The sequence below is a fragment of the Fusarium phalaenopsidis genome (genome assembly GCF_050370095.1).
Source record: "Fusarium phalaenopsidis strain FUZ10S chromosome Unknown contig_32288, whole genome shotgun sequence".
Lineage (NCBI taxonomy): Eukaryota > Fungi > Ascomycota > Sordariomycetes > Hypocreales > Nectriaceae > Fusarium > Fusarium phalaenopsidis.
In genome coordinates, this window is record NW_028145412.1 from 666,485 (window position 1) to 680,045 (window position 13,561).

Genomic DNA, 13,561 nt, shown 5'->3' on the forward strand with positions numbered 1-13,561 from the left:
TACACGCAGAACAATCGATTGTCACGGCGTGGTGCATCATATATCAGCTAAGCTAACTTCTTTTACTAGCACCGTCCCGAACACCTGTCAGCAACGGAATCCATCGCGATTGCAGCCGCAGAAGGAGGTTTTGGAATTCTGGAGGGGGCTACTCGAAGGGTGACTTTGATGAACAACATGCCTTGAACTCCCTCAGCGACTTGACAATAAGCTCAGCTGCTTTAAGGATTTCTGATCTGAAGAAGGGCAGCAACATGTTTAACACGAGCTTGTTCGAGATGGATTTGGTTTATGAGCTTGAAGGCTGAAATATTGCGAAGCGTATTGTTCTGGATTTACTTGTAATTTATCTTCTTCTCCTCATATTACCTCGCCTATGCTGCAATAAGCATGAACTTGGTTGCTCAGTTCTGAATGTCTGTCCGTGGGGCAGTCCTTTATAGTCTAGGGTAGAGCAACGGCACAACCAGAAACACCCCAGTTGTATATGATCGACCACGTCTAATGCTCTATGGACTCTTAGTGAAAAGATATACTCTATTGACTCGATAAGTGCCTCTCATAGGCTCAACTTGTTGTCCGCTCGCAGTTGTGTATATATGGGATCAGTATGTTGTAAAGACAAGGATCCAATGGAGCCCCTGCTTTAGGTAACACGGAGTTGATTGTGCGCTGAGGACAACCAATCAGTCTGTAATCACGCCTTAAATACTATTATTTATGTGCCGCGCTTTACGCCGTAGTTATCCCATAAAGAGGAAGTATCTCCGCCACCATACATGAAAAGCCTCAAAATATTTATCCTCGGAGTTGCAGAAACTCTGACAACTCAATGCCAAGGCTAGGCAACAACTTTTGTAAGACATCAACAACGCCGATCTTTCCTTAGTCATGCAACTAGCTTCTTTCACGCTGCGTTCCAGGCCGTCTTGCTAATTTAGCGCTCCCCAAGATACGAGAGCAATCTCATTAGCGAGATGGGATAGCTTATCTAAGCGAGCCTTATCGCCCCAAGCTTTTCACAAGATCCACCCTTCTAAGGGATTATTAAGCCGACCCCGTCACTTGCTCTCTGCATCCGCCGCATGGTGCTGCACATACATGCCCACTGTCGACGCCTTGCAAGCCCCTCTTGACGCTCAAGTTCGACATACTTGAGCTGGTGACAGCTACTTGAACCGCCAAGACTGCCACCATCGCCGAGTGTGGACGGAACACGCTGGACGTGATGTACGGCGGAAAAATCGCGCGTCGAGATACCACCTTGGAGAAGCGCCACGTCTAGGATCAGTGAGTAACGGATTGGTTGGCATACGTCATGCTTACCGGCCAATGGCTGACAGGACGCTGACTGACAAGAGGGAGCAGACCTACTGTACCCAAAGCGAGCAATGCGATGCGATGCGCGCGCGGGACAAGACTTTCGTTACTATACCCTTTCCCAGCGATGTACCCCCTCACGTTGTGCTGGATTATATCCAGACATATGAGCCTGTCTTGCAGCATAACCCAGGCGTAGTCTCATATGACCCTGTCGATATTGATCCTGCTCAGTTTGCAACCGATCCTTGGTTGGATCTCTGCGAGTTTGATCCATCCCTGCGTCTCTTTCAAGCCCACGAGGTCGTCTGGCTTGCCCCAGGCATTTCAAAGAACCAGAGCTGGCTCATCCTTTTTCAGCGCGTCCCCGACGGCATTGTGTGCCGCTGCAAGGCGGGCGTTGGTGTTGTCAGCTGGACTGAATGGTCTGTACGACCACGTCAACGGGAGGAGAGCTCGCCAAGCACTCCCAGCACAGCAACTCCCTCTAGCCAAGATGGGGACGACGGCTGGGAACTGCAAGGGGTCGTGACAGTCGAGGCTAACCGGTTGATTTTGCCTTCTTGCATGTGGATTGCCAAATGGTTACAGAGGCAAATTGGACAGTCGATGGTCAACGAAGCATGTGTGAAGCATGTTACGGCAATCAAATCATGACACGGATACGAGTGTCATAACAAAGATATTAATGCAATTTCAAATAAGTCAACTCTCCCATCCATCATTTACACTGCACAGCGGCAATGCTGTACCATCCTTCATGAATAGAGACCAGGACTCGAGATCCACTGAGAAGGGTGTCTCAGCCTCAGAAGGATTTTTAGTTCCTACTGTCCGCATCGTGGCTGCATTCAAACACGCAAAGACCCCACTGGTCACTCCCTGGAGGAGCTAGGAAGTTTACCAACCATGCCAGCGTAGGATTGAGGGTTTCAGGGAGCGGGAACCTGGTGGGCGGAAACGTGCCGCTGCTGCAGGCTACAGGCAGTGGTTACGTGCCCGTTCCCGTCTTTACCGGAAAGCTATTAGTATATCTATAGCAAACTCTTTTATTGGCTTCAGAGTCTGGGGAACCGGTTAGACGGCACAGCAGCAGGGTAACCACATGGTAAGGAGGCCCGTGAAGCCAAGACGTGTCACAAATATCCGCTGCATTCACCCGCTGACCAAGCGGGGCAAGGTACCCCTTATTCCGTCAAATGTGAAAACAATGCATGGTTATTTGTTGAATTGGGACTTGACAGCCATAACCCAGGTCTTAGGGTCTTTTCTTGATAACCTCAGTTGACGGCGATAACAAGAACACATGGGAGGGTGAAGACCCAATGTGTTATAGAGCCTATGAAGTGGAAACTACTATTTCTAGATTATTGAGCTAAAATATAACATAGAGGCCTCAATGTGCGACTAACTCTCCTTCCACAGCCCTCTCACTGCTTGCGGCCAGTACTAAGCTTGGCTGACGGCAATAGTTACACCTACAACCATACCATCGGATAGACAACATGTTATTTTACAAGGCTGAAAAATGCGACGACAAGATCACGTTCAGTTTCAAAGAAGAGCAAAGAGAAGGTGGCGGATCTTCTGAGTTGGGCTCTCATCACCACTTTGGGGTATTTAGGGCCTGCTACCACATGAACACTGGCTGAATGAATTAAGGCTCAGATTGGGCGAGACATAAGTCATGCTATTCTAAAGTCAATCAACACCGGGTTCGATTGCGAGAGACACATTAGTTAATAATCTATGGATTCCAACGTTAAGAGTGCTGCGGCCGACATCCCCCGTAGTCTTCGTACAAGGAGCATCTGACGACCAGTTTAATTGGCCTTGCACATCTTTCCATCAGAAGCAATAGACCACTGCTCACTTCCAACCGCATTCAAAGCGTAGAAGAATCCGTTCTTGTCCCACTTCTTCTTGATAGAGAGCAACTTGGCATAGTTGCTTCCAAAGAACTCTTGTTGGAACCGGGGCTGACGGAAGTCGGCCTCGTTCATATAAGCACCACTGCCTGGTGTCACGGCTTCGATCTCGGGCATGATCTTCTCCGTCATGAGGTTCTGCAGGCTGAGCATGTCAGACCAAGGAGCAGTAAAGCTCCAGGGGGTGGTCAGAGTGGCATGCACCAGAGTGTTCTTCCAAGCAGGGAGGACGGCCTGAGTGTTGGGGTTGCTGAAGGGGGCAACGTTGGTACCAACGCCAATCCAAGTGACACCCTGCTCAACGATGCTCTTGGCAGTCTCCATAAGGGCAGTGTTGTTGTTCACAATGGTGTCGCGGGGAATGAGGCGGCCACCGTACTGGGCAATACCAACTTGAATGTTGCCGACAGGCAGGGGGCCAAAGTACTTGTCGTAGTGGTCATAGTAAGAGTCGGCTTGGTCGTAACCCACAGTGTAGTTGATTCCAAGATCGTTCAGTGCCAGCACAAATGGCTGCATGATGGCCTGAACCTCCTCCCTGGTCTTGTTGTATGCTGTCAAGGGGGCGATCTGGAAGAAGGTGTTGGTGAAGTAGTAGACAACCATAGAGCCAGCATCGACCATAGCTGGAAGCTTGGAGTGGAAAGCCTCGATGCCCTCGTAAAAGGTCGCCTGATCGTTGTTCGTGGTGAAGAAGCCCAGGGTGCCTCCACCGATCTTGGTATCGGGGAAGGCCTTGACGGTCATGGAGACAACAACGCCCCAGTTGCCACCACCACCACCGTTCAGGGCCCAGAAGAGATCCGAGTTCTTCTCTCGTGAAGCGGTGATAAGTCCAGAGTCAGCAGTGACGACTTGGTATTCAAGCGTGTTCTGGGCCGAGAGACCGAAGCTCGAGCTGAGAGCAGAGTGGCCACCGCCCTGAGTATATCCACCAGCTAGGCCAACTGTAGGGCACTCGCCTCCGACGACAACGTATCCGGCTTTGTGGCCAGCAGAGAGGATGTCAAAGCCCTGGACGCCAGCACCGATGGTGACAGCCTTGCCCTTGTAGCCATTGGCATTGTAATCCTTGAACGTGATGTCCTTCAGATGGTGAGTCCAGATAGAAAGGGCACCAGCACCGGTCGAGCGGCCATTGTAGTCATGTCCAGTGTTGCGGATAACGAGGCGGATGTTGTTGTTACGAGCAAAGTTGATGGTGTTGACGATGTCACTTGGGGTTCGGACATCGACAGCGTAACGAACGTAGTTGCCAAGAGTGCAAGGACGGGACTGAGGCTGAAAAGGGTCGCATGATTGGTTGGCGAACCATGGGGCCATGATGGAAGAGGAGGAGTCCATGCTAGAAACCGTATTAGATCGATGCACCATCAGGACGGATCAGGTAGGGGATTTGCATGGTGGTGCCACAAGTGGCTACACACCCACACATGCAGGTGCTGCAGGTAGCGTGCATCAGAACATGCAAGATATCACTTACTGGATTCCAGGTGACTGCCACTGGCTCTGCAGGTACTGACACTCCTCTCCATCGTAAGTGGGATCATGGCAGGGCGATCCCAGGGGCACAGTCTTGATGAGCCGGCCATTCACAGAAGAGTTGAGGCTCTTCCATTCATTGTCAGAGGGCCAGCACTTGTCGCCGGGGAAGCACTTGCAGCTAGAGCTTCCCACAGCTGCTCCGAGGGCCGTGGCCGCGAGAGACCCGATCAAGAGAGTTTCGACGCGCATCTTTAGTGTCTCAAGACCTTGCAGAGGCTGTAACAAGGGGGGATAAGAGCATGGACGGGACAAGACTAGGGAGTGGGCAGAAAGCAAAGGAGGAAGGCCAAAAGAAATAGGCCCTTTTTGAAGTGATGCCTCCTGCGATATTAATTTCAATCTGCATGAACGGGTCGACCGGGTCATTCTTGACTGACGGGTATTATGGTCAGTTCGAACAGGGAGCCGTACCCTAGGCTCACCTGTATCTCCGTCTGCAAGAGAGCGCATTAGGAAATTCTATCTGTTAGCGTCGCCCTATTGTGTTGACGCGGAAGTTAGAGATGTCACTAACACGACGGGGTCCGTTTTCTTGGCTAACGATATTCGGGCCTGTCACCGACCCGAGACTAGAAAAGACCCCTGGCCAAGAACCTTGGGACCCATCGTCATTGGCCTCTTTTGACATCTGGAATACGGATTCCTACCCGGTCTGTCGGGTCTCCCTTTCACATGCAGCAACTACCGGAGATTGGATCTTTCTTGGGGGCCACGAGGGGACCATGCCTCGAACCATATGACGTTTGCTTTGTGATGGACTCGGGTGGCTTATCAAATGCCGAGTAGTGGCGAGCAGTTCTAGAATGGTTTCATTCACCGAAGGGGACTCTGCAGTCTGGATGGAGCTCTTGCGGCAGCTGCCCTGAATTGCGTTACTTTGTGGCTTCTCGCCCAGAGCCGCACCATTGATGCACCCCTTTGGTAGAGTGACAGCAGCACGAAGACGCCTTTCTGCGCTCGTTTATTTCCCTCGTCGTAACCCTTTCTTCCCATACTTTTTTATTTCCTTCATTCTTTTCGTCGAGTGCCTCTTTCTTTCACACGGCAGCCATGGCTGGGTGGACATACAATGCGCCAGAGGATGCTCCCACCTCTGGCCCCCAGATTTCATCCTTGGCCATTGTGTTCACGGCCGTCGCTCTTCTTGTGGTTATTATGCGCGTTTACGTCAGAGGCTTCATGGTAAAAGCTTTCGGAGCAGGTATGCAGAAAATCCCGTCTTACACGTGGGAGACCCTGGGCTGACGCTGATCCTTCGGGGAATCCAGATGACTGGATCATTATTGCAACATGGGTAAGAACCGTGATCTTGGTTCGTTTGAATCCCTGCTGACTGAGGCTCTTCGTCGATCAGTTTGCCAGCTGTGGGTTCGCAATTGTGACGATCATCCGTAAGACATCAGCCTTTGAAGGTTTGCCAAGAACAGCATGGCTAAGGAGAACAGAAACGAAGTACGGTCTCGGACTCAAGAACCTTAAAGACATGCCTCAAGAAAACTACTACAACTTTCTTTTGGTAAGACACTTGCCTCTATCACGGTGTTACGGAACGGATACTCACCACTTGCAGTTACAATTCATCGGTGCACCTTTGTAAGATGCCACGCCTCGTCGTCGATCGAATACTCATCCCGCGATAGCTACATTTCGAGCATTCTTGGATTCAAGCTCAGCCTTCTCTTGAGCTACCTGCGCTTCATGGCTGCAGGCTTTTGGTACAAGGCAACTGTGGTTGTCGCAGTCGCCTGCACCCTGTTTCATTTTTCCTTCTTGATGGCCCAGGTCAATCTGTGCACGCCCGTGAGTGCATTTTGTTACTGACAAGTCCGTTCACCTTGCTAAAGACGATGCGCATTTAGGTCCGCAAGCAGTGGGATGCCAGCGTCACCGGAGGATCTTGTATCGACGGAGTACCCATGTATACCGCCATGGCCTCCATCACCATGGTCTTTGACGTGGTAGTGTAAGATGTCTCGACCTCTGCCTTTAGGCCCCATGCTTACAATATCTTAGCATGCTCGTTCCCTTCCCGACGCTCATGAAGCTACAAATTCCGAATCGAAAGAAGACGGTCCTCCTCGGCCTTTTCGCCATGGGCACATTCATTTCCGTCATCCAGATCGTCCGTATACAAACCATCAAATCTCTCTCAAACCTCATCGACTCAGGCCCACTCATCATGTGGTCGACGGTGGAAAACAACCTCGGCATCATCGTGGCCTCGGTCCCCACCCTCGCTCCGCTAGTGAGATACTTCAATGAGCAATCCAGAGTGGGAAGTCGAAGCCGGAGCAGGTCCAAGGGAGGAGATTCGGGGTACGCTCTGCAATCGAACTGGCGCAAGAATCTGTCGCGTCGAAGTGGTATCCAGGCCCTGGGGAGTGGTGTCGACCAGAGAGATGGAGACAGTTCTGATGGTGTTTTGGGCTCGGCAGATGATGTGCCAGGTATTATGCGTAAAACTGATATTCACGTCACGAGTAGCAAGCATGAGGCATCTGATGATGGGAATTCTGCTGATGCCGTGTTCAGCGCCTCACAGCGCAAAATGATGCGGTAGGCACACAAATAATTATTCTTTGCTTTTGTCAATCTCGTCTATGCATCAAAATTCTCCTTTTCTTCTCCGCTGGTTCCGCTCTGCCGAAGGAACCGATCGATTCCACCGCGTCCCGTTGTCCAAGCTCTCGGTCCGTACATACGGGTGGGTTTCAGTACTACGCCGCATGTAGAAGGTGTCCCGTGGCCAGGTGGGGAATCCATGGAACAATTGCCGCTTCGAGAGACCGTCACGAGGGCGGAACCAAGAGTGTTCCGACTTCCCGCGAGTCGAAGCCTCGGCTATTGTCTCAACTCCCTGCCAGCGCAGTTGTGGCTGACCGGGAGCTTTACGTAGCTTGGATTAAGACACTCGGGAGGGAAAACAAGAGTTGAGAGACTATTGAACTCTAAGGTCATGGGCCAGTGTTGGATGCGTATTTCATCGGCTCCGTAGAATGATAACGGTAATTATTTTCTCCATGGCGGATAAATACGCCACACCCGTTGAATGTGCCGTGCCGTGCTGGAGGCTGAATCATGAGTCGGGCGTTTCTTCATTCGCCTATTGGCTGTGTCTCAGCCACGTCCCACATTCCGAAGGTTCCGCCTGTGCAATAGAGTAGTTCGGCGAACATGGTCGCTCAACATTTGTCTTCTTTCTGCTTTGCCGAACATAGTTATTGTCTTTTACGGATATTCGTAACCGTATAATATTGAATGGATTAGCAGGGTTCTATATTAATGAATACGTGTATCGCAAGTGCTGCTGCGCGATGAGTACTGTTTGTCCATGATGGACCGATTTAGTTTAGTGGCGGTCTTCTTTGAAATGAACATGCAATATCTTTGGGAAGGAATCCATTCAGCTCAACATGCTATGTAATACAAGTGAGATAAACTTCAATGCTGTTCATTACCATGTAGAACCAAATTATACGTGGAGGAGGAATTTGATCGAGATGGAATTGTGCCGGCAGTTACGAGGCTGAGATTAAGTCAACGCCACTGAGCGGGCCGTAATTGCTAAGACTGACGCCTCCATTTGGGAACATGCTTATCGCGGTAGAAAGTGTGGAGCTTGAGATAAGGATGGACCTCCAGCACTCTGGAGTTTAAAACTGTTATGACAAGTGACGATCTACTCGAAGACTGCCCAATGCGTCTTTGATTTTTCACTATAGCCTCTTGGATTCAGACACGTCTCGAGGCAAATCAATACCAGTTGCGGGAAACTCTATTGATTGGCTGACCAATACGAGCGGCGATCCTGATGGCTCAGGTTCGACGACGAGTGAACGCATGTAGCCAATAGAAGGTAAAAAGTCGCCATGTCAACACCTAATGGCTAACTATACACCACATTCCAAAACAGCCTGTACGAGAATATATAGTTGGCTTTACAGGCCACTATTATAGCATAAGTCACAGTTCTGGTCACTTTTGGTCTCGGATACTTATGCTCATACAGCATTAATTCTCTTTGTTAGATTTGACGCGTTTGAACCATGACTCGAGAAACCTTGGCGACCCATTTCCCTTAGGCAAAGAGCCGTCACCAGGGCTAACAATCTCAATAAATCCCTTCTCCGAATTGGGAAACTTTATCTGAAAAATTTTCCAAGTCTAAAACCAGTCTTTTATATCTAGCCAAGACATAGATTCCTTGTGGTTGGTCGCTGGCGCTGACGACGTCAAGGATTTCCATGGCCCCCGCTTCACCCCCACAGCGGTGAGACCTTGACTCGTAGTCTATCTCGCAAACGGAACACCAGTTCAAGGGAAAAAGCATGCCATTCTTTTCAGCTATTGGCTCGGAATGTGTCAGATTATTCCCGGTTGCGCATGGAAGTGAGAACTGTATGCCGCGTAACACACATGGTTACACCCGAGCTCGCAATGTCAGGTTGACAGCTTGCAAAGAGCAAGGGAGAGGTTCCATTCTTTGCGGAGCTTTCGGTGGAACCCTTTGCCAAAACAGTTGGCTTGCAGAGCTTGGACTGGGTCATACGGACAACCGGCTCGCGTTCCAACTGGTCTTGGTAAAAGATGTGCAGAGAGTTGAGCCCATTAAACGTGTGACGCGCAGAGCGGGGAAAAAGATGCAACGTATTTTTAAAAGCATTCCGGTCATCTGGACGATAAATATTGTTCTTATTCCCGCACTCTGGAAATTGCCTCAGACGACGCGAATTACGTGAATTATGGCTAGTCAACAAACTGAAGAGTCGGCTGTCGCTCCAGCCATCGCGGCGGAGCCGCAGCACGAGGCCCATTTGGAAGTAGATGTGAGTTACATGGATGACACCTCGATAATGTTCCTAACCCACTATCAGGATACTCTAGAAGAGGCCGACTCTGTTATTGATGGCTCGTGAGTTTCATGAGCTTTCATTTTCTTCAACTTGTTTGACTTACCTCTCCCAATAGAGAGGGAAGCTCTAGCTATCTCTCCTCCCTGAAATCGAGCATTTACAACTACAGGTGAGTATTCCATTAGCATTCCCCTATGAACAACCAGATTTCTGACTTTGAATGGTATTACTTAGATACGAGGTTTGGAGAATCACAAGAACTGTCTGCAGGATACTGACGATGCTATAGAATGGACGCCGCTATCATGCGTTCCGTGAAGGCACTTATATCTTGGTAAATCCTCTAGTAATTCCTTACTAGCTAAAACTAACGTTTTGCGACAGCCAAACGATGAAGAGGAACAGGACCGAATGGACCTGGTTCACCACATTTACAGTCTCCTACTTGATGGGAAACTCCACCTTGCTCCCATTGGCAAGAGTCCTCAGCGCATCCTCGATCTGGGAACCGGCACAGGTATCTGGGCGATGGACGCCGCAGAGTAAGCTTTAGGTATTGGATTAGTTAAGGGCTATCCAGCTGACCCGTGCAACTCAGTGAACACCAATCAGCAGAAGTGATCGGAACCGATCTCAGCCCCATCCAGCCCCAATGGTGCGTGCTGTACCCATAAATACCTACCGGTCTATATCCTACTAATACCTTGGCTAGGACACCCCCAAACTGTGTCTTCGAAGTTGACGACTTTGAAGATGACTGGGTTTACAAGAAGCAATTCGACTTCATCCACGGCCGAGAGCTGGAAGGATGCATATCTGACGACCTCCTCCTCTTCCAAAGGGTCTTCAAGTCTCTAGTACCCAACGGATACATCGAGTTCCAGGGCGTCGAGGCTCGCTTTGTCTCTGACGACGGCACCCTCGAGAAGGCCACCAATGCACAGCAGTGGATGCAGACCCTGAGGGACGCCAGCGTAAAGTTTGGCAAGCCATTGAACAGCGCGCCTAGCTGGAAGGATAAGGTGATTGAGGCCGGATTTGTGGACGTCAAGCACGAAGTGCGCAAGGTACATATCAACTCCTCAGGAAATGCATTGACCCGAATTGCCTTGCTAACCTACTTAGCTGCCTATTGGCGCGTGGCCCAAAGACCCCAAGCTCAAGGAAATCGGAAGATATCAATCGATTCAAGAATTGCAAGTTGTCGACTCATACACACCCCAGCTCTTCAGCCAGGTCCTCGGCTGGAACATCGATGAGATTCGAGTGTTTATGGCCAAGGTCAAGAAGGAGCTTCAAGATCCATCTATTCACCTCTACCTCCCGGTGCACTTTGTTTGGGGCAGGAAGCCTGAGCAGTAGAGTTGTAAATAGTCTTTCACGTCTAGCAAAAGCAGTATGTTTCAGTTGCGATGTATTTGCTATCTAGATACCATCGTCAAGGCGACCCATATCCATAACAGTGCTCAAGCATTGACTTGCTTCTTGTGGAGCTCCTTGGGCGCATCGAGTGGTGCATCAACATTCATATTAAAGTCACGCTTAGGATCAATGATGAAGAAAGAAGCTATTCATTGTGTTAGTCTTGTCAAGTTGTGCTAGGAACCTAGCATTGTTTCGTGCTTACCGATGACAGCAATTGCAGACAGTGCAAGGCCAAAGCCATGAAGAGGACGGAGCGACGTGAGGTAGGCCTGTTGCAGGCCATGGGCACCGGCTTGAGTGATTTGCGGAGTGACGCCCTCGATGCTAGCAAAGGCGCTATCGTTATGGTCGTTCAAGGCTTGAATGAACGGCCCGAGAGACTCCGTGGGGAGGCCGAGAGGAAGGACGGCTTTGGCAATATCCTTGGGAAGGTTCTTTGTGATCTGCGAGTTGAAGATGGCGTTGCAAATCGCAAAGCAGATTGATGCACCAGCGGATCGGGCAGTGATAAGGGCACCGCTGCTGATGGAAAGGAGCTCAGGCGGAGCACTGAACTGCGCTGCGACGACGATGCATGTCAAGCAGCCGCCGAAACCGAGACCGAGGAAGATGTTGAAGCCCCAGATATTCTTTCCATCGCCAAATCCGACCGACATCATTGTTGCTGTATGCCCTTAGCATGTATGTATCTGGTACCAGGGAGATCTCTTACCGTAGAAGATGACAAATCCAATGTAGGACACAACCAACGGCCATCTCAACTGCCTACTCCATGAGCAATAGATAGAAGCAATGACGCTACCAGCAACAGCTCCGATAAAGACGATGGAGAAGTTGAGGCAGACCAAGACCGGATTTGTCTCGAACAGAACCGACATCTCCAGTGGCACATATGAGTTGGCCACGAAGAAGGCCATTCCCTCAACAAAGATCAAGAACAATGCGATGGAAGCATTTCGGTCGTGGTTGAAGAGTTCATGGTGGAAGAGACCGTCTTTCTTCACGAAGACTTCGTAAAGAGTAAGAATAATGACAAGAACGATGCCGATGACGAAAGGAGCGACGACGTGAGCGTTGCTCCACGGGAAGGGATTCTCAGACCAGGTGAGCCCAATGCAAAGGACAGTAACGGCGACAGGAAGCATGATGATGCCGACCCAATCGAGTTTCCTGAGCTTCTCTCTCAGTGTAAAGTTGACCTGCTCTGGCCGTGGAGGGGGGTTATACAGGAACATGACGACGAGAGCCGTGAAGAGAAACAGGCCAGTGTTAAAGTACCATACGATACGCCACCCGGAGGGATTGTCCTTTGTCACGGCGCTACCCATCATGAGAGCGACGATGGCAGCAACGGCAAAGATGCCAGTGACACCGCCTTGAGCAGCGGGACGATATCGTCGAGGCAGGATCTCGGAGGCGACGGCGAAGAGGAGGGGCTGTGCAGACGTGGAGATACTGGCGAGAGCGTTACCGGCTAATGCCATGTCAATGTTGGTGGCTCGAGAGACGATGACACTGCCAACGACGGCAAAGGCGCAAGAGATGACCAGGAACCATTTCCGACCCCTGTTTTTAAAAAGTCAGCTTGTTGTAAAGAATCAAGAGAAGAAGTACCGTACCAATAATCAGCAGCCTGGGCAACTGGAGCACCTAGAGCAAGGTTGACAATAGGAACAGACTGTGATATCCACTGGGTTTTGTCGCTGCCGCCAATATCGGCAACCATGCTTCGTGCGAGCTATGTCACTGAATTTTAGTAAACATCTATAGAAGTGTTCGTTCTGGGTATCGCACGTTGCCTGAAGAAACAATGACCATCATCTCGGCAAAACCAACCGCGAGAATGGCCTGTTGTGTCAGTACTACACAAGCTGCCGTGATTAGGCTTACTTACAAGATAGACGATGACACATGTTGCTGTGAGTCCCTCATAGTTGTCTCCATCTTCTGATGGGACATTGTCGAGATGCATGGTCTGTCCCTCACTGTCGGGCTTCTCGCTCGTCACAGGGCTCTTTTCGGGGTTTATTCCGTCAGGAGCCATGTTGTAAACAAGGGGCGATTACTGATGCACAAGACAAGTTTGGAATGATGACACCTCCTTAATAGCTGGATGCTGGCCGTGTTGATGAAAAGAAGCTTGCAAATCTCATCTCAGGGATGGGGATTGGCAAGGCTTCATATAGCCAGACAGCCAGGGAGCCGAGGGCTTGGAACCTCGCCTGAACTGCCGGTGGGGTATCAGATAAGCCAACGCGGGGGATGCCTTACAAGACTTCCCATTAGACAATGGGCTCGCTCTATCGAGCTCTGCCGAGCCACCCATCACAGGGTCCCTTGTAAAGTGTCAAATCCCAACCGTCCAGCCATCAAATGAAATGGAATGGGGGCCGATGACATGTCCTACAGCGGCATTTGAACAGACATGAAAGACCCAGAAGAGTCAACAGCCAAGAGAAATTGCCAGTTTTTGACCCGAGTGGGCGAGTC

General features: G+C 50.3%; 4 protein-coding genes across 4 annotated transcripts; 2 read left to right on the forward strand and 2 right to left on the reverse strand.

Moving 5' to 3' along the window:
- Positions 1-3,143: 3,143 nt before the first annotated feature.
- LRP88_03773 (FAD-dependent oxidoreductase) lies at positions 3,144-4,982 on the reverse strand (the record flags this gene model as incomplete). Its single annotated transcript, XM_083240383.1, has 2 exons — positions 3,144-4,593; positions 4,732-4,982. The coding sequence occupies 2 exons, from the start codon at positions 4,980-4,982 to the stop codon at positions 3,144-3,146; spliced, it is 1,701 nt and encodes a 566-aa protein (XP_083103673.1).
- Positions 4,983-5,843: 861 nt separating this feature from the next.
- On the forward strand, positions 5,844-7,353 carry LRP88_03774 (uncharacterized protein; the record flags this gene model as incomplete). Its single annotated transcript, XM_083240384.1, has 6 exons — positions 5,844-5,994; positions 6,239-6,309; positions 6,364-6,386; positions 6,434-6,593; positions 6,653-6,756; positions 6,807-7,353. 6 exons carry the CDS (start codon positions 5,844-5,846, stop codon positions 7,351-7,353), a joined length of 1,056 nt encoding a protein of 351 aa, XP_083103674.1.
- Positions 7,354-9,535: 2,182 nt separating this feature from the next.
- Positions 9,536-11,008, forward strand: LRP88_03775 (S-adenosyl-L-methionine-dependent methyltransferase; the record flags this gene model as incomplete). Its single annotated transcript, XM_083240385.1, has 9 exons — positions 9,536-9,619; positions 9,668-9,705; positions 9,762-9,815; positions 9,881-9,887; positions 9,936-9,980; positions 10,031-10,188; positions 10,245-10,301; positions 10,359-10,713; positions 10,772-11,008. The coding sequence occupies 9 exons, from the start codon at positions 9,536-9,538 to the stop codon at positions 11,006-11,008; spliced, it is 1,035 nt and encodes a 344-aa protein (XP_083103675.1).
- A 104-nt stretch (positions 11,009-11,112) lies between these two features.
- On the reverse strand, positions 11,113-13,115 carry LRP88_03776 (trichothecene efflux pump; the record flags this gene model as incomplete). Its single annotated transcript, XM_083240386.1, has 5 exons — positions 11,113-11,213; positions 11,274-11,735; positions 11,784-12,637; positions 12,691-12,809; positions 12,966-13,115. The coding sequence occupies 5 exons, from the start codon at positions 13,113-13,115 to the stop codon at positions 11,113-11,115; spliced, it is 1,686 nt and encodes a 561-aa protein (XP_083103676.1).
- Positions 13,116-13,561: the final 446 nt, after the last annotated feature.